Source organism: Quercus suber, unplaced genomic scaffold, assembly GCF_002906115.3.
Source record: "Quercus suber isolate HL8 unplaced genomic scaffold, Cork oak 2.0 scaffold_16, whole genome shotgun sequence".
In the NCBI taxonomy this organism is placed as follows: Eukaryota; Viridiplantae; Streptophyta; class Magnoliopsida; order Fagales; family Fagaceae; genus Quercus; species Quercus suber.
Window position 1 is genome coordinate 1414727 of NW_027069481.1, and position 23498 is coordinate 1438224.

A 23498-nucleotide genomic window follows, 5' to 3' on the forward strand; every position below is an offset into this window, starting at 1 on the left:
AGTAAACCAAACAAATCATCAAATTATCTATGATTCTTGCCTTCACAATTCTTTCAAAAAATTTATTTTATAAATTATTTGCCAAAATAACCCTATTTTAAACTTAATTAACTAGTGAAATATATTTTTTTACACCTGTCTTTTGGAGAGACGAGTTCAAACACTAAAACTTGTCTCTCTAAGAGATAATTCCACCCCACTATGTTGAAATGACTAATGTGACATGGCGTTGTGGATTTTGAGTGAATCTCTTTTAATTTAAATAAGAGTTCCTCCCTGACAATGAAGGAAAATATTAACAAGAACTATATAGTGTCCTTTAAGTATGAGTTATTGTGAGATTCAGTTAATAAATAAAAAAAAGGTCATGAATTAAAGAAAGTGGCTGAAAATACCGCTGAGGTAATAAACAAAACTCATAAAATTAGCTTCATTAACTCTACATCATATAAAGCTAGTTAAAAATATGATATAAAGCAATTCTTTAACATGACACCTTATGGTGTTTGTCAACACTACCCAATTATGAATTATCTTTCAAAAAGACTAGTATACTTGGACACATATATAGTTAGTATGTTTATTTAGCATAACATATGCTAAAGTAATCCTTTTGGATATATAAATTCACGAAGAGACATATTATGTCGTAAATATTTTTACAACAAATATTAAAAGACAAATTGTTACTAGTTATTATTAGTAGATAAAAAAATAATTTCAACCGTAAATTTTATTTAGAATCGATAACAATTTACCACTTAAAATTTATTGTAAAAATATTATTGACGTAACATTTTTGAAAAATAAACTATTTTGTAATAAATTTCACATTGTCACTAAATTAGTAAATTTTTAAAATAAATTATTGAACAAAAATGGGTTCTATATTTGTTTTGGGATTCAAGATCCTTGGGGGATCTTGAAGGACACATCTTGTAAATTCGGGGTAAACAATGCATTAACTACACATTTATCTTATACACCAAAAAAGAAAAAGTGAACACCATTAAAAAAGAAAAAGAAAAAGTGAATAACAAAAACTTTTGTCGTACTCGTACCTATCAAAAAAAAAAAAAAAACTTTTGTCGTAGATAAACGCGGAGAGATGCTGGATTCTTGGACACCGACGGTTCGCTGAGTCAGTTTAGGATAGATCGAAATCACGTTATATGGATAAGCGTCTGTATGTTTGATTTGTTAACCCACCCTATACTAACCATGGTAAACCCAATTCCCACCTCTCTATAAAATCCCAACTCGTCCATTCCAAAACCATCAAAGGTTCCAAACTTCCAAAACCACAGCAAAGTATACAAAGTTTACAAAACAGAAAAAGAATTCATCATGATTTCAATTTCCACATCAACTTCATTCTCCAGAGCCCATTTCGTCGCCCCAAGGGTTTCCACAAACTCCATCAAGAACCGTTCATCACTTCGTATCTCCGCCGCTTGCACATCAACGGCGGAGAGGCCAACTACTGGGTCCCACACTGCCGCAGCATCGTCACTCTACGACGTCCTTGGGATTCAAGCTGGTGCCACGTGTCAGGAGATTAAGGCTGCGTACAGAAGATTAGCTAGGGTTGTGCACCCAGATGTTGCAACTAACGGTCAGAGGGGTCAGACCTCAGCTGGGGATCAGTTCATGAAGGTTCATGAAGCTTATGCCACGCTGTCAGACCCTGAGAAACGCGCCGACTATGATCGCGTGCTTTACAGTCGCCGGCCTACTGTGAGTTTTTCTTCGCTGGGAATGTCCACGTGTACGGACACGATGGCTTCGCGATTTGCGGGGTATACACGCCGGAAATGGGAGACAGATCAATGCTGGTAGCCTAAAAAAGCGTGAAGATTTTTTAGTACTTAGGGCAAAAATTACAAATCAGACTTTGTTTTTTAGTTAGATAGATTAATGTAATTCCTGGTTTCGAGGGTATCTTCTTGTCTTGGAGCTCAGGCTTTGTGTATTAGTAAACTGTGCACATATAATATGTGTGTATTAACCTTGTAATCTGTAATCAGGCGACTTTTTTACAGCCTGAATTTATGGAGATTTTGCATTTTCCACTTTCCGCGAATTCCCCTTACTCTTTATGGTAAATCAAATCCTTACTTTTTAATTTTTGTTTTTAAATCAATTTCTTGTTAGTATATAGATGACATATGCCTTAATTATACATTAATTAATCATCTATTTAAGAAATTTTTTTATAAAAATTTTAAACAGTGACAAAAAATTAGTTTTTTTTTTTTTTTTTTTTCATAAAAAGTAACATTAGTTAGTAAAACCTATAGAATACAGATAAGTTAGCAAAACCTATAGATTATAGAGAAATGAGTGTGAGTTTATAAATATTGTCCATTACCATTTTAGGATCTACAGTGTAATCTGTGAAGAATAAAGTATAAACCACAAACTCGGATCCACAAACCCGTGAGCCGTAGTCAGTGTGCTGAGCACACCGACTACGGCTCACAAAACCAGCACACTGACTACGGCTCACAAAAACAGGAGACAGGAGACAAGGTTTTATCCCAGTAGCCACGTAATCCGATAAGACATTGTCTTTTTGACCAACAGTTAACTGTCACGTTGCATTGGGGCCCTCTGTCTCCGATTTCCGTGGTAAGGCCGTAGGTTCAGCTAAGCTCCAATTCAATGTGGTCGAACTACTGTGTGCAAGGCTACAAGTAAACCGACTTGAGTTTGAATATTAAAAGCTTAAAGATTATTTAATTTCATATATTTTAAATATGAGCTAAGTTTAATAAATTAAATTATATGTTTAAATTAATTGATTATTTTTATTTTTTACCAAGCTCAAAATTGTTTATGTCCTACTTGATTCATTTGTTCTCTTCTTTTATATATAACATGATAAGGAGATAGACTCAAATGGTAGTCATCTAGCCTTTTCAAGTCTAGAACTGAAATCAATTTTATTTAATCATTTTGTATGTTGTTTATCTCACAGTGCTAGGCTTGACATTGTTTTGTTTATTGTAACATATTTTGTTATATTCATTAATAAGGAGGCTATTATTTTTGTTTTTACTTTTCTAGTGGGTTTTGATGTAAATATCAAAGAAGTTTAGGTCGCCATCACATTAGTGCCCTCCGATTAAGTGATTTCCTTTTTGTGGGTTTTCAATTTCTCTTTTGAATGAGTGGCCCACTGAGATACTTTACGAGATTACTTTTAGTGTGAGTTTAGGTAGCGTATTTGACGCGTTTTTCAACAAGTGTATTTTTTTAGTGGATTTATGGGCACTGTTTATGAGATCTGTAATTTGAAAAAAATATAAATTTAATTTTAAAATTGGGTTATAGAACTATTTACACATTTAAAAATTATTTTGTTACAATGTTTTTAATTGTCAGTTTTCAGCAATAAGCGATATCCAAACAGACCCTAGTATAATCATAAATTGTAAAATTCTATTGGTTAGTCTATGGAAGGTGGAGCTTTGTCACATCTTCTAAGAAACTAACTTTCGTGCAAGGGGAGTAAAGCAAACAAATAGTAAAATTCTCTATGATTCTTGCCTTGACCAATTATTTTATTTTATTTTTATAAATTACTTGCTAAAATAACACAATTTTAAACTTAACTAACAATATAGCTTTTCTTAAACTTGTCTTTTGGAGAGAAGAGTTCAAACGCTAAATTTGTCTATCCAATAGATAACACCACCCCGCTATGTTGACATGATTAATGTGCATGAAATTGTATCATGTTCATTTCATATTTTGAGTGAATCTCTTTTTCTTTAAATGCGATTTTCTTCTAAAATTATGAAATTTATCTTTCAAAAAGAATAGTACACTTGGACACATATCTAGTTAGCAAGATAATTTAGCATAACACATATGAAGCTTGTCTTTTGGATGTACAAATTAACGAAGAGAAATATTATGTTCACAGCAAATCATAAAATGATAAGTTGTTATTAGATGTTTTTGGTGGGCAAAAAAATAGTCTTAATGGCGAGTTCAATTTAGAACCATAATAACTTACCACATAAAATTTGTTGTGAAAATCCTGTTGATGTAGCACTTCTCATTCATGCAAGCCTATTCTGCAAAGTAATTTAACATTTTTCCTAATTTAGCAAATAATTTATTAAAATAAATTATTTAACAAAAAAATTTCCCCTTTTTTTTTGTTTTGTTTTTGCTTGCGGGATGTTTTGGAATTGGAATCTTTAAAGGACACATTTTGTAAATTCGGGTAACTAATGCATTAACTAACACATTTATTTTACAAACCAAATAAAAAAGAAAAACATAAACAAAAATGCTCTTGACATGCTAATTCTGTCAAATAGTATAATTTTAAGAAAAATTTAGGAGAAATGCATCTAACTAAACTTATATAGTTCTGTAACACTTTTTTAGATTATTAAAAAATGTTATATAAGTAAATAAGTTTGATTGAATGCATTTTTCTTAAATTTTTCATAAAAGTATGTGTAGGGTCACAATTTATAGCTCACGCCCTAAGGATATGGGATAGGGGTCCAATGAGTCCAATACAATAAATTTATAGAGAGTTTGTGAAAGTGATAGGCTTTTGATGGATTAGACAACGACTAGTAAGGATTTCAAAGATGAACAAGCATGAAACACGCGTAAAAATTGATGAACTGGTTGTCCGATGAGGTGGATTATAAAGATAAACCAATAGAGCTGAATGCTAATACAGATTTGAATACTACAGTTGTCATTTTCTTATTTTTTCCGATCCCCCTCTCATGGGATGCCTTTTACATTATTTAGTTCCTTTCAGACTATCCTAGTCGTACATTTGTTAATCATTTAAGCTTTCACTTAAGTGCANAATTACCATAATTAGGTTTGATCGATATTCATCGTATCTGGAAGGAACTGCTCCTCATACTATATTCCTTAATTATTTCCTTATATGATTCTTAATTTATAGTCTCTTCTAATTATTTACTCTCCTCGCGCATGTCCACATCCTCAATAGGGTCTAAATTCAATATACAAATTTGGACTCTTAGCTTACATATGCTATTTGAAAAAAAAAAAAAAAAAAAAAAAAAAAAAAAAAAAAAAAAAAGCCTATTTTGACATTGATGTACGCGGAGAGATGCTGGACACATGGATACCGACGGTTCGCTGAGTCAGCCAAGGATAGATCCAATCACGTTATATGGATAAGCCCACGTATGTAATGATTCGTTAACCCATCCTATACTAACCATGGTAAACTCACCTCCCCATAAAATCCCAACTTATCCGCTCCCAGTGCAAACCATAATCAAAGAAACTTCCAATACCACAAGTCAAGCAACTTACAAAACAGAAAGAAATTCATCATGATTTCAATTTCCACATCAACCTCTTTCTCCTCAGCCCATTTCGCTTTCTCAAAGGTTGTCTCCACCGCTTCCTCAAAGCACATCAAGAACCGTTCATCGCTTCGTATCTCCGCCGCTTGCTGCACATCAACGGCGGAGAGGCCGGCCACTGGGTCCCACGCAACGACAACGTCGTCACTCTACGAGGTCCTTGGGATTCAAGCTGGTGCCACGTGTCAGGAGATTAAGGCTGCATACAGAAGATTGGCTAGGGTTGTGCACCCAGATGTTGCATCTAACGGTCAACGGGGTCAGACCTCAGCTGGGGATCGGTTCATGAAGGTCCACGAAGCCTATGCCACGCTGTCAGACCCGGAGAAACGTGCCGATTACGATCGCGTGCTTTACAGTCGCCGGCCAACTGTGAGTTATTCGCCGCTGGGAATGTCCACTTGTACGGACACGGTGGCTTCGCGGTTTTCTGGGTATGCACGGCGGAGATGGGAGACCGATCAATGCTGGTAGCCTTAAAAAAGTTGGAAGATAATTAGTATTAGGACTAGGATTTCTGATTAAAAATTACAGATCAGACTTGTTTTTTTAGTCAGATTTGTAATTCTGGTTTCAAGGGTATCTGAATCTTAGCTCTTAGGAGCTCAGGCTATGATTTTAGGTTTAGGGAACTCAGGCACAGTATATTATTATTAAACTGTGCACATATAATATGTGTATAACCTTGTTAACTGTAATCAGGCGACTTTTTTACAGCCTGAATTTATGGAGATTTTGCATTTTCCACTTTCAATTACTTTTTTATTTTTCAGAGAATTCCCTTTACTCTTTATGGTAAATCAAATCCTTACTTTTTTTATTTTTGTTTTTTTAAATCAAATCCTTATACTATATAGAGGAATGAGTATGAATTTATAAACATTATCCATTACCATTTTGGGAATCATCGTATTTCTTTTGACGGTACTTATTTTGAGGTTGAACTCAGAAGATTACGCATATAAATTTAATTTAATTTTTATTTTTAGAAACATTTCATTTGTTCATATAGTTATATGTCCTATTACACATTCACGCAACAAAAAAGAAGAAGAATAAGTACAAATATGAAATTAGCCAATTGACCTTATGAATTGAAAATTAAATTGGGCTGTGCACCTTTTGTATTTAATAGCATTTCATAAGATGCATCATCATTCCTACCATTTATTATGGTACATTGGTACCTGACGGACCAACAACTTTAGGTTGGCTTTTGTTGGATCTAAACGTATCATTTAAGACATTGTTATATTTAAAATTAAAACTTAGCTACAGTATTTTACTATTTAAAATTTTGATATCCGGCTAATTTAACAATTCAACTAAACGGCGTTAAAACTAAATGTGTAAGATACTGTACACATTTAGGCAACTCCAAGAGCACCCACGCTTCAAATTTGCAGTAGCCTCTGATTGATGCAAAATAGGCATCTGGGCTTCTATCTATTATGTTCGTCTTCCTACAAAATGGTAACCAATGACAGGCAAACTTTGCAGCTTCCATACAAGCAAAGAGAGTGAGCTGTGAACCACCGTCATCTGATATATAGACCGAAATCTTCTCTGTTGGATAGTCATAAGCCATGACTGATAAGGCTGTGCTCACCAACCTTATTAGTGGTTTCTTGTACAGATCTGCTGTGCAAATGAGCACGTCTAGTGCTGGAAAATCGAATTTCTTCATTATTTTGTCCAGAGAGAGAGAGAGAGAGAGAATCATAAATCAGAAAAGAAGAAAGGAAACAGAGAGAGATATGAGATATTCTTTTCTTTTCTTTTCTTTTTTCCTTTTTTTGGGTTTTGGGTTTGGAAGGGAAGGGTCACGGTGGTTGATTTGAAGGAAGCTTTTTGCTTTTTTTTCCCTTCTTCCTTATCTTTTTGCTGGGGTTTTTTTTGTTTGCTTTAGATGATGATATGTATTTATTCTTCAGCGAAAGGCATAGATCCTACCATTTGAAAGATTTGAAGCCATGGGTCTCTTGCCATTGCAGTACAGGAAAAAGAAGGAAGGAGGAAAAAATTAAAAAAAAAAAAATTTAGTTTTAACGCCCGTTATTTTGAATAGATATGATAGAATGATTTCTATTCTATTATGATTATTGTTATTTATTATTATACTTGTATTTTGCATTAATATTATGGGTGGATAATAGACATTCTACTTTTACAAAGGCCAGACTTTGGTCACATATCATTTCAACAGTCTCTCTGAAAAAAAAAAAAAATCTTTCTATGGCCTACGCATTTTGCACCCAAACGTTCTTTCTTTCTCTCTCTCTTTTTTTTTTTTTAAGGATTTATTTTTAAATTAACGTGTAATATATAATTTCATTATTGTAATTTCACAAAACGCGTAGAGATGACAGTTTTTTGTACATGTGCAATACATTATGGCAAATTATTAAAAAAAAAAAAAAGAGTTCAATCAATAAAGAATTTTGGGTATACAATTAATGAAAAATTTGGTCATTTTAATGGGCCGTGTGCATCTTAGTTGTTCTGGATATTTCTCAAAAAGAAAAAAAAAAATTGTTATGGATACTAAAAATGAGATGGTTCGATTTATTTGTTGGTAGTAGTAAACAAATTACGGTCAATTTAATTTGTTAAATTAATTTAACTTGTGTTTTTGTATCAAAGAGTTACAAGAATTTTTTCTTTTGAAAAAGAAAATCGTGTGAAAGGAACAGCGAAAACCAAATTGTGGTATTAATTAAAATTTTCAATATATTCAACAATATTTTTCACATCTTATTTTCTTATGCATTAGTACTGTAAGGACCAAAAGATCTTGCGGCCCAAGCCCACTTAGAATAGTGAGTTGTACAGTTCAACCTTCGCCCAAATCAATAAGATTTGTAAGAGAGGGAAGCGAACAAAAAAAAAAAAAAAAAAAGGTTCTGCCCGATGATGAAAATAGAGAAGAAAATGTTAATTTTATAGAATAGAAGAGTATATATCCTTCCAAAAGTTTGCCCGAGGAGGCTAAGATTGTACAAAAAGTTACACTATTCACTCTCTTATCTCAATGTTCTCCTTGTTTCTCTTTCTTCTTTTTTTTTTTTTTTTTTTTGAGAGATAATTACAACATGCTGCTAACCCTGCAACTCGAACCATTTCCTCCCTAAACCCCCAAGCACTTTGTACATGGATAGATGCCAATTCAACTACAAGGCCCTTAGCTCCTTGTTTCTCTTTAGTCTTTCTGTTTTTCAGTACTTGTGTTTCAAATCCCTTTTTTTGTAAACTCCTCTTTTCTTATATACTTCTCCTTTATTCATATCTCAACCATCCATCCTACCTAACTAGCTTTTCCTCTTGACACTAGTCTTTTTTCCCCTCTAAAGAAGGTGGTGGAAAGAGTTTACTTAGTTGTAACTTACATTATTCAGTTTATTTCCTCATCAATACAGCTGATAAAGTTGTTGCCCACCATTTAATGCAGAGGTGATAGGCTACTCCACACTAGAAACTTACCCTATGACCATTGACCCTCTCTTTCTTCAGATTCTCGCTCCCAACTAGAATGCCTTAGAGTACCTTGACTCATTTCTCCCTTTCCTCGGGCTGCTTTCCTCCTCGGGCCTGTGGACTGTGACATCCCCACAATTATACTGCAACTCTTCAGATCCATTCTTGGTCCTCGGGCACTCATAAGTATTTTCTAATTAACTCATAGATCTCAATATTTTAAAGTGGTAATTGCTAAAAACTATCAACGTGTTTTGTTAGCTAAGGATGATAACGGGTCAACTTTAGGTTGGATATACCCATATTTGACTTTGATTTTTTATCCATGGATACCTGGACTCCGAAATCCAATTACCACTCATACTTGATTGCTACTAAATATCTTTCCTGTGAATACCCATACCCAACTTGAACTCGATTTAAAAAAAAATAAAATTTTTTATTTTTATTTTTAAAATTAAAAACGTGATTTTGCAACTTAAAAAATTGATCTTGCTCTTTTATGGCCGGACGTATGGCACTATATAGAATATGGAATCCTTTAAAAGTATGTTTAATGGGATTAAATAGTAAAATAACCTTCCTTTTATTATTACTTTGACAAATCCAATCAACTCTTGATAAATTATAATCAATCTAAATAATAATTCCCATATCAAAGATTTATATTGGTACATAAGAATGACAATGGGGTGGGTTTCCTTTTCCCGCCCCCGCCCAACTTCTGCTTCGGGGCATTTTTTTCCCCGTCTCTTTCTAGCGGATACCAATGGGTGCCTATAGGTACCCATCCCGCAACTCGACAGGTTAGGTTGGATCGAGTCAATTTTGACAGTAGCTGCCACCCCCTTACTAGTTTTATTATAATATTTTCTTATTAAACGTTTTGTTTACATATTGATAGGGATGGCAATTTAAACATGCACCCATGGTAATAGCCTCACCCGCCCTTAATGGATGGGTTTTACTTAGCCAACATAACAACTAGGAAAGGGATGGGGTTAACATTTTCCTTAACACCCTCCCCATTTATATTTTAACAATTAGAATTTTTTTTTTAGGTTTTATATAAACATACATACATTCTTTTAGCTTTCTAACTTTCAATTTATAATGTTTTTGTATATTGTATTATTGAATTTATATTTTTATGTTTTAATATTTACATTGTTTATATTTTGTAATTGTTGTATTGCTATGTTTGAATTGTTTTTGTATTTTTTATTACTTTAATTTTTTTGTATTGTTATGCTTTGAAAAGGTATTGGAAAGGTTTTTTTTTTTTTTTAAATGATTTATGAGTTTTAATTTAATGCATTCAAAATAAATTTATAATAAATTATATATATATATATATATATATATATATATATATATAAAATTGAGTGTGGCGGGATGGGTACCTATAGGCACCCATTGGTATCCGCTAGAAAGAGACGGGGAAAAAAATGCCCCGAAGCAGAAGTTGGGCGGGGGCGGGAAAAGGAAACCCACCCCATTGTCATTCTTATGTACCGATATAAATCTTTGATATGGGAATTATTATTTAGATTGATTATAATTTATCAAGAGTTGATTGGATTTGTCAAAGTAATAATAAAAGGAAGGTTATTTTACCATTTAATCCCATTAAACATACTTTTAAAGGATTCCATATTCTATATAGTGCCATACGTCCGGCCATAAAAGAGCAAGATCAATTTTTTAAGTTGCAAAATCACGTTTTTAATTTTAAAAATAAAAATAAAAAAGTTTTATTTTTTTTTAAATCGAGTTCAAGTTGGGTATGGGTATTCACAGGAAAGNATCATGGATGGCCAATATCCGTTGGGCTACAAGTACTTGATCCAACCCAATAAGTGTGGGTTTTGCCTAACCAAATGGGGAATCTAGGCATCAAGGAGGGTTTTTCCTAAAATTTGGTGGATCGGGTACGGGTATTACCCGACCATTTTTGTTTTGGTTTTTTGTTAATGGCACTCTTATAAATTGGAATTCAAATATACGTTTACAAATATCTTAAACATACATTACATCTCTAATATCCATCACGAGTTGGCAAAATCAATATTAGTAAAAAATACATAACATCTCTAATATCCATTTGTAACCTTTTTTTTTTTTTTTTTTTCATTAGACATAATATCATGAGTTGGCAAAGTCAATATCAGTTTATTAGGAAACTTTTTCAAATGTTAGTGATTACTTTTAAAACAATCAGTTGATTACATTATTAGTAGGAGTGTGTATAAGTGGAGTTGGGCTGGGTTGAGAGGTTTTTTTAACTTAATCCATTAGAGTGGGTTAAAAAAATTTAACCTAACTCAACCCATCACAGCGGTCCAACCTAACGCAACCCGACCCACATGGAACGAGTTGGACCCATGGGTTGGACAAATTTTTTTTTTTTTTAATTTCTTATTATTATAAAATTGAGCAGTAGACCAACACCACCATAAATAAGAACAAATTTAGAACCAATTAATCCTGAGCATAACATCATATCAACAAAAATTATATAAGGAGAACTTAGGGTTTAGATGTGAATTGGGAAGAAAAAAAAGTAAATACAAAATTTATAATATACTTTTAAATATATATTAAATATATTTTATAAGTTTTAAATATATATTAAATATAGGTGGGTCGGGTCAAGTTAGACGAATTTGTGAATCTTATGATCCAAACCCAACCCAACCTACTGTAAAAATAAAAAATAAAAAATTGTAGGGTTAAGATTTGTAGCCCAAGCCCAAAAGGTATGGGATATGAGCCCAATGAGCTCAGTACAATGAATTTGTAGAGAGTGGGTGAAAGAGTTGGGCTTTTGGTGGATTGGACAACGGTTAGTATGGATGTAAAAGATGATTAAGTAAGAACAAGGAACATAGAGCTAAATGAGTTCATTGTCCGAGGAGATAAACTCACTGTCTGAGGAGGTAATTTTCGCCATCCATGATATTTTTTTTTTTTTTTTAATAGGGCTATAAGACTTATTTAATAAGTCATGTAACTTGTTTATTATTAGATAATATATGTGGATGAATTTATAAGTCGTCATGTAATTAGTTGAAGGATATTCGTCCAAATTGGTTCAGAGGAAATGTCATATAGATAGTTAAGACGTTTTGATTATATGGATTAGAATTATTTTGTCATTTCATATAAATAAATGTGTAGGACTCTAAGTTAACAATTATTAAACCTTTCCAGAGTTAAGCATACTCATTTTACAGAGAAATTATTTACTTCTACGAGAAGAGTCATTCCCCCTCTCCTATATAAGCATTTGTATTAGTGCTTATATAATATAAAAACTACCACATTTTAGCTAACCAAACTGAAATTTTATCGACATTTTTGTAAATTTACACTGGTACTATTCATTTTGCATTTAATTATTATTTTTCTTTACTTACATATCCCAAGGATGAATGAAGAGTATAGATGATGGTTGTTGTGTGTGAAAAAAAAAAACAATTAAAAAAATTAAGAAAAATTAATATTTTAATGAGCTGTAGTGTAAAATTAATAATCTGATATTGGATGTTTTAAAAAGTATGTAAAACAAAATTAGTAGGTTTTTATATTAAAATAAACAAAAAAAAGTTAGTACGAGCTGATGCAAATACCCTAAGGTGGATTTGGGGTTTAACAATTATAAGCCTTCATTTATTCATTTGATAGCTTTAGTTACTTGGAGGAAAAATAAAGTCATGGATTGTTTTTGGTAACGAGATTTATCTTGTCGTTACAGCTCTTGATGTGACAACGATTTGTTACAAGTTACAACAAGCAGCAAACATTACTTGCCATGGAATATTATGTGAAGGCAATAAAATAACTATGGTTCTTTGTTACAATAGATAGTCTTATCTCCATAGAATCTCTAATTCTCTCCTACCATTGAGTCCATGACGACTAACAACCACTGCGTTTGTCCTTTAACCTTATCCACCCAATCTGTAATCCTCTTAAATATTTTTGTTTTTTTGCTTTTAAAATATCTTTGTATGTGTCCTTTTTTCAAATTTCCTCACAACCCCAATTAACTCTATTGTGTGACCGTATTTTCCTCTGAAAAAAAAATGGCTTCTGCAGTAAATGCATCGGTCTCTTTACCATCTTCCACTTCATCCTCTCTAACCACCAGAGCTTCTACAATATATTCAGAAAGAGTTAGCTTCAGTAAGGTACAGTGAAGTAATCCATAATTGTCAATGTTCATGCTAAAGTTACTGAATGATTTTCTTATCATCTTGGTTTTGTTTCTGTATAGAATATCTTCTATTCTAGAAATGTCTACGTTGGTAAGAAAATGGTTCAGATTAGAGCCCAAGTCACTACAGAAACTCCAGCCAAAGTAGAAAAAGTTTCCAAGAAAGATGATGAGGGTGTGGTTGTAAACAAGTTCAAGCCTAAGGATCCTTTCATTGGTAAGTGCCTTCTCAACTCCAAAATTACAGCGGACGATGCTCCTGGAGAGACTTGGCACATGGTGTTCACTACTGAGGGTGAGTAAGACCGTAAGAGTACTTCTCTGCCATTTTTTAATTTCTTTTACAGCCGAAAGAAATTATGTCGTTCACATTTTGATACACTGTTATGGCTATTTGCTTATTTCATTATACGGGGTTGGATAATACAGGGGAAGTTCCTTATAGAGAGGGACAATCCATTGGTGTTATTCCAGATGGCATTGACAAAAATGGGAAACCCCACAAGCTTAGATTGTATTCTATTGCCAGTAGTGCTCTTGGAGACTTTGGGAATTCGAAAACTGTAAGTGTATTAAGAAATATTGTAATTGTTATAGGCATGCTCTTTTTCTTTGGCATAATTGTTATATTTGGTGGTTTAAATAATCTGGGTGAGCATATATTTGTAGGTTTCTTTGTGTGTCAAGAGGCTTGTCTACACCAATGATCAAGGAGAAATGGTTAAAGGAGTTTGCTCAAATTTCTTGTGTAAGCAACTCAGGTCTAAGAAGCATATATGCTTACGAATATCTTTTCTTACTTTATGATTTTGTGCTATATATATTGTTCAGGAAAATTCCACAATCTTTTAGCTGATCTATTGCCTCACTACACACATGATGTTACTTGATGTCACGATGAGTACCCAATGTCATGACTGAGTAACTTGTTATACATATTTGTGATATACCTCAAAAGTACTAATCTTTAGTGCCCTAATCCACTAATGTAGGACTGAGCACACTCCCTGATGTTCTTGTTAGGGCCCGCATCACGCAACGGTGCCCAAGTTGGCTATGATACCATTGTCACTAATCACATATATGCTATGCCATGAAAATACTAGGCACAATGGAAACTCCTTGTAATTATTTATATAACCTTAATCGATCTAGTATACACCTGGGGTGTTACACTTAAAATATTAGAAAAGGGAGCTATCCGCTCCATATTTTTTTTATAATCCCCAACAATTTTCATATACATGGAATGCTTGAATTGGATTTATGCTAAACTTCTGCAGTCCTTCATGACAGATATGCAGGGTCACACTTGTAATTGATTTTAAATCATGCATCTTTTTGTAATGAGTAAGGAGGCTGCAATTAATAAGATACAAATTCAAAGATACACTTCTTGTTAAATTATGACAGCAAGGGCATGCTTTTGTTGCCTTAGTATGCTTGAGACATACCTATTTCCATTTTTGTGAGGAAAATCTTCAAATTTTCCTTCTCTATACTTGATGATGTCAAATATTCCAATGAAACATGGCCTTTCTGTATCTTATCTTCTAGCATATAGTTAGAAATTATTTTGAACTTGAGGAAGCAAGAGAAATTTGTTTGCATAAACTTGGCACCAAGCAGTAATCAGCTGTAATTAGCTTGGTCTCTCTGATGGGCAGACTTCAGGAAACGGTTTTGTTATTACTTTAGCAGTTCTGGTTCTTTAATTCAGGTGACCTGAAGCCTGGGGGTGATGTGAAAATCACAGGACCTGTAGGAAAAGAAATGCTTATGCCTAAAGATCCAAATGCCACAGTTATAATGGTAGGTTTTGTGCAGTTGCATAACCATAATATGTTGTTTATCATCCATATTCTTGAGAAAATTTGGAGTCTTTGTTCTGTAAGACCCTATTGTCATTTAATTATTAACAATTTCTTTGTAGCTTGCAACCGGAACTGGAATTGCTCCTTTCCGTTCATTCTTGTGGAAAATGTTTTTTGAGAAGCATGAGAACTATAAGGTAAGGGGGTATGGACAAGTTTTGGGTTAAAATGCCTAGCTGTGATGGGCGAGTGATAATAATTTGATATGCAATGCAGTTCAATGGATTGGCTTGGCTCTTTTTGGGTGTTCCAACAACTAGCTCATTGCTCTACAAGGAGGTGAATTTTCTTTTTAATTTCATTTTCATCTTACTTTCGTGTTCTAGACTATAATGGAATAGACTTGCATTGTATGATTAAATTGTGCTTGAAAACAGGAGTTTGCAAAGATGAAAGAGAAGGCGCCAGAAAACTTCAGAGTCGATTATGCAGTGAGCAGAGAACAAACAAATGACAAGGGTGAGAAGATGTATATTCAAACCCGAATGGCACAGTATGCAGAGGAGCTATGGGAGTTACTCAAAAAAGACAACACCTATGTATATATGTGTGGACTCAAGGGAATGGAGAAGGGGATTGATGACATAATGGTCTCTTTGGCTGCTAAAGATGGTAATCTCATAATGAATTTAATATGAAGCAAATTTTAATTTTAAAATCGCATTAACTACTGGATTTAGGGATATCATGGATGATTTCATGGTAGAACGAATTCCAATACTTGGAAGTTTTCATAATTTGTAGAATACTAATTCCATTGTTTTCCCACTCATATATTTTGTCAAGATTGAACTTTAAACAATGATAATACCTTTCACACCAAGTCTGACAAAGTGATAATAGGATCTAGCTACTTGACAAAAATGACTGCTAATACAATGTTGTCTAAGAACTTTGATGATTGAGATGTCATACGACTCTGCTTCTAGAAAGGGAACTTTAGATATACAATCATTTCCACACTCAAAGCCACAACATATTTAAGTGTTAGCTTGTGATTGTTGCATTCTTCGGTAGATTGTGCTTTGCAATTTGCATCCCAGATATCATGACATTAATTCTAGATTATCGCTGAAAGTCTGAAATAGGTTTTTCCCTCTAGTTTATGTAGATTTCCAAAGGAAATCTTAAGTATCACTTTTCTTTCTTTGATTAAAGATAATATATGTAAATGGAAATGGTTGGTAGATTTAATAAAAGAGTGTCTCAAGAATGGATTGTAAAAGTAATGGCCTCCAACTGTTACTAATTGTGGCAAAACTATTTTTTTTCCCCATTCTAGGCCAATGTTATATAGTGATGTGAACAAACTTTTTTTTTTTGGAGAAAGCGACGTGAACAAACTTAAGTTAGCAACTTATTAAAAAAAAAAAAGGTAAATTATAAATTACACTCCTAAAGTTTGGGAGTGATTGAATTTTATATTCTGAAGTTTCAGAATTTGAATTTTACCTCCTGAAGTTTCAAAACATGGATTTTACCCCTTAAAGTTTAAGTTGTATGGATTTTACACCCCAAAATTTTGAACCTTTAGAGTGTAAAATTCAAATACTTTAAAACTTTAGGAGTAAAATTCAAACACTTAAATGTTATGGTGTAAAATCCAAACATCACCAAACTTTAGGGAGTAAAATCTAAATTCTAAAAATTCAGGGTGTAAAATCCAATCACTCCTAAATTTTAGGGGTGTAATTTGTAATTTACCCTTTAAAAAATAATATATTTTGACAATTCACAGTCTAGTAATAAGGCAATAAAAATAAGAAATATGAGTCTTAATAAACATTATGTTAATTTATGTAGTTCTGTAAGTAGCAATCAACCATCACCTTACATATAATATAACAATTATCCGATTCACAAATATTTCATTCACAACTTTTTGAGAAACCAGTCTCAAACTTATATATAATAATAATAATAATAATAAATGATAAAAAAAAGAAATCTTATGAAAGGCATGTGCGAACATGATGTTAGAACAATAGCATCATAATTAAGTGATACTATAAGTTTACGAATTGATAAATTACATGACACGTTCGAATTTTCAAACATTTATAATCTCAAATAACAATTATTAGTTAGAGTATTAAAAGATTTAAAAAATATAGCTTAATAGCTTGTTTGGATGGAGGGGGAGTAAAGGGAAGTAGAGTAGAAGGAGGGAGAGTATGTTAAATTACCTTATTTGGATGTTTTTAAAGGGAGAAGGGAGAGAGATTTGGAGGGATTCTAATTACTTCTAACATTTCATTTTTAATTTCCCCCAAATTGGAGAGATTTGGAGGAAAAGTAGAGTATAGAAATGCTTGACAAAATGAATTACTAAATTTACTCTTACCGTATTAACAAAATTACAAACTATAAAAAAGCTAATTATTTCTCTCCCCCTTACTTAATTTTAAAAATATCCAAATAAGGTAGAGAATAACTATTCCCCTATATTCTCCTTCCCACTACTCTCCTCCCCTCAACTCTCCTCTCCCTCCAAACATCCAAACATAGCATAAAATAGAGATAAATGCAAATAAATAATATAAAAAATTAATAAAAATTATTGGATATTATAAAATATTCAAATGGGGCAAGAGATGAAAATGTCAGGGAAAGGGAGGGAGGGAGGGTCTACCAAAGTCAAGGTTTCCCCCTTGCCACCTGATGTCCATTAAATCCAATCAATGTATTGATAATTACAATGATGGGAAAGTGAATTCAAATAATGCTTCTCTTAGTAATGAATTATGCCAATTACTATGGGTAATGCTCATTATTATTTTAATTTAGACCGTAAATTCCATTATATATATTTAGATAAGTAGTTGAGAAGGCTAAAATATGAGGACGGATTTCTTCTCTTTAAAATGAATGTGAACATGTCAAAATTCTTATAGTTTAACTGGTACTTTCTCATGTTTCAAACGAAAACATCAAGGGCAAATTTAGTATATTGTAATGATTATTATATGGAAATAAGAATCAAGAGTTCAAATCTCTCAATTATAATTATTGTTTGTTTGTCTGTTTTAATTATTTATTTTTAAAGAAATGAATGTGAACATGAAAGACCGTGATTGGAAATGTTGCTAAAGCTACCAGCCGTATTGGAATTTGCTCTGATTAACTTCTGCATACTCCTTGATAAAGAATACTGATTTTATTTATTTATTTATTTTAAGGAAAAAAGAATACTGAATTTGGGTTTGAAGTCTGCAGCCCTTTACAAAATTTGGGCTGAAATTAATCACAATATTCTATAAACTTAGGCCCTATCCATAAGGGCTTTTTCCCCCTTGCTGAGTAAGGATAAAGATATTAACCCAAAAAAAGAGGAGAAAGATATGATTATTCAGAAAATTTTACAAAAGGTGGACCAAAACCACGGGCCATCTTCACTCTCCGGCATGAAGAACCATGGAGGAATAGGGGGATGTAGATAGGGCCATCATATTACAAATAAGAGCCCAATAAGTCAAATAATGAGGCCCAAAAAAAAAGTTTTCCCAATTGGATGAAATAAATCCCATTCGTCAAAAAGTTAAGCCTGGCTTTGGTATTAATGCTATTGCTGAAGAGAAAATGACAAATCTATCTTTGTTTTTTTGAGAAGGAATTGACAAACTTATCTGATCTAACTACTTCCTGAAAGCTTCAATGAGACAATGACATCGTTTTGCATCACTACCCAAATTCCAAAATCACATATTTAAGAATATGATCCTGAGTTGCAATAACTACTATTAATTTAGATGCGGATTAGTATTAGGTGCAGTTGCTAGGTTATTGTACCCGGTGCAATTAATCCATCCTCACAAATTTTTTTTTCCATTCTCACTTTTAAATTTTTTTATTCGATGGTTGAGATTTAAAGTTGAAAAAAGTAATTTTAAATTTCAACCATTCAAAACTATTACATCAGATGCAATAACCTAATCTCAATACGCTCACTTCACTCCATAATGGGTCACCAGCTATAAATGTTTCCCTTGGTCCATTTGGTACCCATTCCTTGATTCACTCAATTCTCGGAGAGGTTTATAGTTACTAAAACAAAAAAACAAAAAACGTAGTATTGCACAAAGTTCACACTTTGCGTGGTCTTGAGAAAGGCCGTGATAGAAAATCTTATTCCCAATTTTAGGCTAGGTTGATTCTCAACTCAAATCCGATATTTGTTGTTTTTAGTGATCTCCTGTATTAGTACAAAAACCCATTCTTTTTTTATTTTTATTTTTTTTAAAGTTGGGCCTCTATTGGACTTCTAAGCAACTGGGCCACGCCTCAGCTAGTTTTTCGAACACACTAGCAAATTGGAAAGAGATGATTACATAGAACCAGAGAGAGAGAGAGAGAGAGAAATGGCAAATCTGTTGCGGCTTCTAAAGCAATGGCCGACGTTACACAACCACCACTGCTACAGCAGCGCAACACTTCATCACATCTTCTCCTCACCCTTACTACCACTCTCATCACAAACTCTCTCTCCTCCTCCACCTCTCTCACTAACCACAGTGCCTTCATCTCGCCGCAACGTCCATCTCAAATCACGCGGACTCAGATTGCACAACGAACCTTCACCGTCCGATCTCGAATCGAGCGACTCAGACTCCGATTCAAAAAAGAGCCGAAACCAGCTGAAACGCGAGGCTCGCCGCGCTGTCCTTTGGGGCATGGACCTCGCTTCTTTCTCTAACCGTCAAATCAGACGTATCCTCAGGTAACTAAAAGCCCCCAAACCCGCTTTCATTATTACATAAAAATGCCACTGTACTTTTCTCAAACACCATGAGTGCTTGTTTTCATTTCAGAGTGGCTTCTCTTGATGAAGAGGTTTTCGAAGCTATAATGCTAGCGAAGGTGGTTGCTTAAATTTTGTGGTTAGTTAGTTTGTTAATATTCTTTCTTCTTGCTGAGAACTTTTTGGTTATGTGATTGATGTTGACCATAAGGTGTTTGTTATTTTGTCGCAGAGATTAGGGTCTGATGTTCGAGAAGGAAAGCGAAGGCAGTTCAATTATATTGGTACTCAAATTTATTCCTTTTTTTTATCATATTATGAAACTAGAGTTGTGTTCCTCTTGAAACTTGCATGGAAATGTGTTGATGTTGTTTGCTTGGAAAAACATGTTATAATGGTTTCTAGCTTTGACATAACATAACATTAATTATTACCGTCCAAGGCATTGTACCAGTTTAGTTTCAAACGGGTTTGGAGCTATCTTCCTCCAGACTATTATGCAGCGATTGAAGAGACCATTCATGTGTAGTTTTAGTCACATGACTTTTTGACATAGTCATGTGATTTGTTTAGTTTTGTAAATCGCCACGTAGTGGGTTGGAAGAGATTCCTCCAAATTGGTTTGAAGTTAATCTTTTTTGGTCTGAGCCTATCTATTCTTTTGTTAAATTCATATTCAGTTAAGTTTGAAAGATTAAAAGACAATAGTGAATTGAAGATATCTACTAGCTCAGCTTGTTAGGTGTTTGAGTTATTGGATGACCTAACCTGAAGTCTACACAAGCTTGGACAATGTTAATTAAACTCGATAACTTTCAGTGATTCTAGAATTAGCTGAAACTTGGAGATTTTGAAACTTTCGTCATTGTAAGAGCTCAAAATTTAGAGTAGTTTGCTTCAGTTATGTCAAGGCGCACCCTGCATCAATTTATCAAAAAAAAAAGAAAAAAAAAAGGAGGTGCACCCTGCATCTGTTACAGAAATGCAAGTACTATAAGTTACTCTCTCATATAATGTGTTGACTATATTTTGTGTTAAATGGCAATGCTTAACTCTGTTATTTCTGAAAGATACCGTCAAAGTTTAGTTGTAAGCATCCAGATCACATAAATCTCCATATAATGCATTTGTACTTATCTAATGTCTTCATAATTTTTTTCCTTTTCCTGTATTTCACTTGATATTTGTTCGAATTATGTCGAAATTTCACAGAATGTAACTTGTTATGCTCCTAAATCACCGAACTGGATTGTATGTTCCATGGTTCATATGTATGTTATGTTAATGAGGATACTTAATTTTTGTTAGGTAAACTGCTACGGGAAGTGCAACCTGAATTGATGGATACTTTAATCCAGGCTACAAAAGATGGTGATGAGAGTAGGCTGCGGGCTTTGAGTGATTCAGTGATCATTGAAGATGATGATGAAGTAGCTGAAGAAACAGAAGACGAAGTGGAAGAGGAGGTATAGTTTCATATTTTGAAAATTTTACCTTCTCTGGAGCCATGTCTCATCTTACTTACTTCTTGAGTACTGTTTTCAGGGGTCTGATGAATGCATCAGCATAGCAACCAGATGGTCTGAAGGTCTGATCAATAAGGACATAAAAATCACCAATGAAGTTTACTCTGTTCAGAGTGTTGAATTTGACCGTCAGGTGTGTTGAATTCCACCTTTGCGATTCTGATTACAACATAAATCTAGTATATTTTTTAAACACAACTTTCTGACAGTGTTTTAGAACATGCTAGCTAGATAACTTTGCAACTCTATTTGCCTCATGAAGTGGAGGTCACTAATTTGAGTGTCCCCTTCCCCCCTTCCCATGGTGCTAATGCTCATTTAAAAGAAAAAAAAAAAAGGAATTCCAATTTATGTGTTGACTATATTTTGTGTTAAATGGCAATGCTTAACTCTGTTATTTCTGAAAGATACCGTCAAAGTTTAGTTGTAAGCATCCAGATCACATAAATCTCCATATAATGCATTTGTACTTATCTAATGTCTTCATAATTTTTTTCCTTTTCCTGTATTTCACTTGATATTTGTTCGAATTATGTCGAAATTTCACAGAATGTAACTTGTTATGCTCCTAAATCACCGAACTGGATTGTATGTTCCATGGTTCATATGTATGTTATGTTAATGAGGATACTTAATTTTTGTTAGGTAAACTGCTACGGGAAGTGCAACCTGAATTGATGGATACTTTAATCCAGGCTACAAAAGATGGTGATGAGAGTAGGCTGCGGGCTTTGAGTGATTCAGTGATCATTGAAGATGATGATGAAGTAGCTGAAGAAACAGAAGACGAAGTGGAAGAGGAGGTATAGTTTCATATTTTGAAAATTTTACCTTCTCTGGAGCCATGTCTCATCTTACTTACTTCTTGAGTACTGTTTTCAGGGGTCTGATGAATGCATCAGCATAGCAACCAGATGGTCTGAAGGTCTGATCAATAAGGACATAAAAATCACCAATGAAGTTTACTCTGTTCAGGGTGTTGAATTTGACCGTCAGGTGTGTTGAATTCCACCTTTGCGATTCTGATTACAACATAAGTCTAGTATATTTTTTAAACACAACTTTCTGACAGTGTTTTAGAACATGCTAGCTAGATAACTTTGCAACTCTATTTGCCTCGTGAAGTGGAGGTCACTAATTTGAGTGTCCCCTTCCCCCTTCCCCATGGTGCTAATGCTCATTTAAAAGAAAAAAAAAAAAGAATTCCAATTTATTTTATTTTTATTGGCCACTTTGTTTGCTGTTTAGATGAGCTAAGATTGTTATGTTTCAATTGCTCAAGAGCCTTCAGCCTTTCTCCCCAATTTTAACTATCAATTTAAAAAAAGAAAAAGAAAAAAGAAAAAAGATTGTTATGTTGTAACATGATCATTTTAATGTGCAATTGAACTTGTGGCATCCTTTTAGAAAGACAGTTCATATTATTCAAGTATCAAAATCAATAGTCCTTACTAGGTTAATCTGCTTAATATAATTATAAACTGTATGGTTCTTTTCAGTGGGACTATTGGATTGTGTAAGTTTTGCTCTCTATTTCTTATGTTAGCATCTGTTAACAGGACTTGCGTAAACTTATCCGGAGAGTTCACTCAATTCAAGATCAGCAGGCCACCTCTACTGATGAAAACAAGAAAGAAATAGATGCAGCAATGATGATTGCCAGACAGTCCCTCAACCGCTTCCTTCATTCACTTGCGAAGCAAATGCCAAGTGATTAACATGTTATTCTATTCATCTGTATCATTATTTTGTGCCCATCAGCAATTCCTTCTGAAGATCGCTGCTCTTAGAAGCATGATAATATTGATGTATCATGAGTGGGCACTGGAGCAACGTGGGATCCCAGTTTTTCTTTGTTGGATGCCATATTGGCATTTGCCCCCAATCGAGGAGCTGTATGTTATTATGGTGAGGGACTCTTTTAATTACAAAGGCCCAAACCCACCATTTTTTATTTTATGGAACAAGATGTAGGGACTCTTTTAATTACAAAGGCCCAAACCCACCATTTTTTATTTTATGGAACAAGATGGTAATGAATTGAATTGAAATATAAGATACGGGTCTAAATTTCAAGTTCAGCATTCCTAACCTCGAGTTTAGAGGGCCCCTAGGTTTAGGTTTGGGCCGTTGTGATATGGCATTTACATTTGTGCACAACTCGGTCGAGGTTGGGCCATACCAGCACAAAGTTTGGGCCTATATTGGAGCCTAGTTTTAACTTTTAATAATAATGGGAATTGTTTGCAGTGGTGATCCACATTCGAGAATAAACGATCTCCAATT

The 23498-nt window shown here is 33.7% G+C and overlaps 4 protein-coding genes across 4 annotated transcripts; all 4 read left to right on the forward strand.

Annotated features, from left to right (window-relative positions):
• Positions 1-1347: 1347 nt before the first annotated feature.
• On the forward strand, positions 1348-1839 carry LOC112016120 (chaperone protein dnaJ 11, chloroplastic). The gene has a single exon (XM_024048630.2). It carries the CDS (start codon positions 1348-1350, stop codon positions 1837-1839), a length of 492 nt encoding a protein of 163 aa, XP_023904398.1.
• A 3509-nt stretch (positions 1840-5348) lies between these two features.
• On the forward strand, positions 5349-5855 carry LOC112016071 (chaperone protein dnaJ 11, chloroplastic). The gene has a single exon (XM_024048565.2). It carries the CDS (start codon positions 5349-5351, stop codon positions 5853-5855), a length of 507 nt encoding a protein of 168 aa, XP_023904333.1.
• Positions 5856-12737: 6882 nt separating this feature from the next.
• Positions 12738-15586, forward strand: LOC112016083 (ferredoxin--NADP reductase, leaf-type isozyme, chloroplastic). The gene is made up of 8 exons (XM_065782561.1): positions 12738-13048; positions 13135-13369; positions 13504-13637; positions 13744-13822; positions 14795-14886; positions 15008-15085; positions 15165-15227; positions 15326-15586. Exons 1-8 carry the CDS (start codon positions 12944-12946, stop codon positions 15584-15586), a joined length of 1047 nt encoding a protein of 348 aa, XP_065638633.1. The 5' UTR covers positions 12738-12943.
• A 3628-nt stretch (positions 15587-19214) lies between these two features.
• Positions 19215-23177, forward strand: LOC112016115 (uncharacterized). The gene is made up of 6 exons (XM_065782934.1): positions 19215-19665; positions 19757-19805; positions 19919-19970; positions 20995-21152; positions 21232-21345; positions 22772-23177. Exons 1-6 carry the CDS (start codon positions 19307-19309, stop codon positions 22928-22930), a joined length of 891 nt encoding a protein of 296 aa, XP_065639006.1. The 5' UTR covers positions 19215-19306; the 3' UTR covers positions 22931-23177.
• The last annotated feature ends 321 nt before the right edge of the window (positions 23178-23498 follow it).

What these genes read in the sequence shown, in the direction of transcription:
- LOC112016083 (XM_065782561.1), top strand. Translation starts at nt 12,944, where the DNA reads ATGGCTTCTGCAGTAAATGCATCGGTCTCTTTACCATCTTCCACTTCA. An exon ending in CATGGTGTTCACTACTGAGG is followed by an intron (nt 13,370 to 13,503) that starts GTGAGTAAGACC and finishes TGGATAATACAG; the next exon opens with GGGAAGTTCCTTATAGAGAG. An exon ending in CAAATGCCACAGTTATAATG is followed by an intron (nt 14,887 to 15,007) that starts GTAGGTTTTGTG and finishes ATTTCTTTGTAG; the next exon opens with CTTGCAACCGGAACTGGAAT.
- LOC112016120 (XM_024048630.2), top strand. Translation starts at nt 1,348, where the DNA reads ATGATTTCAATTTCCACATCAACTTCATTCTCCAGAGCCCATTTCGTC.
- LOC112016071 (XM_024048565.2), top strand. Translation starts at nt 5,349, where the DNA reads ATGATTTCAATTTCCACATCAACCTCTTTCTCCTCAGCCCATTTCGCT.
- LOC112016115 (XM_065782934.1), top strand. Translation starts at nt 19,307, where the DNA reads ATGGCAAATCTGTTGCGGCTTCTAAAGCAATGGCCGACGTTACACAAC. An exon ending in AAGGCAGTTCAATTATATTG is followed by an intron (nt 19,971 to 20,994) that starts GTACTCAAATTT and finishes AATTTTTGTTAG; the next exon opens with GTAAACTGCTACGGGAAGTG. An exon ending in GTGTTGAATTTGACCGTCAG is followed by an intron (nt 21,346 to 22,771) that starts GTGTGTTGAATT and finishes ATCTGTTAACAG; the next exon opens with GACTTGCGTAAACTTATCCG.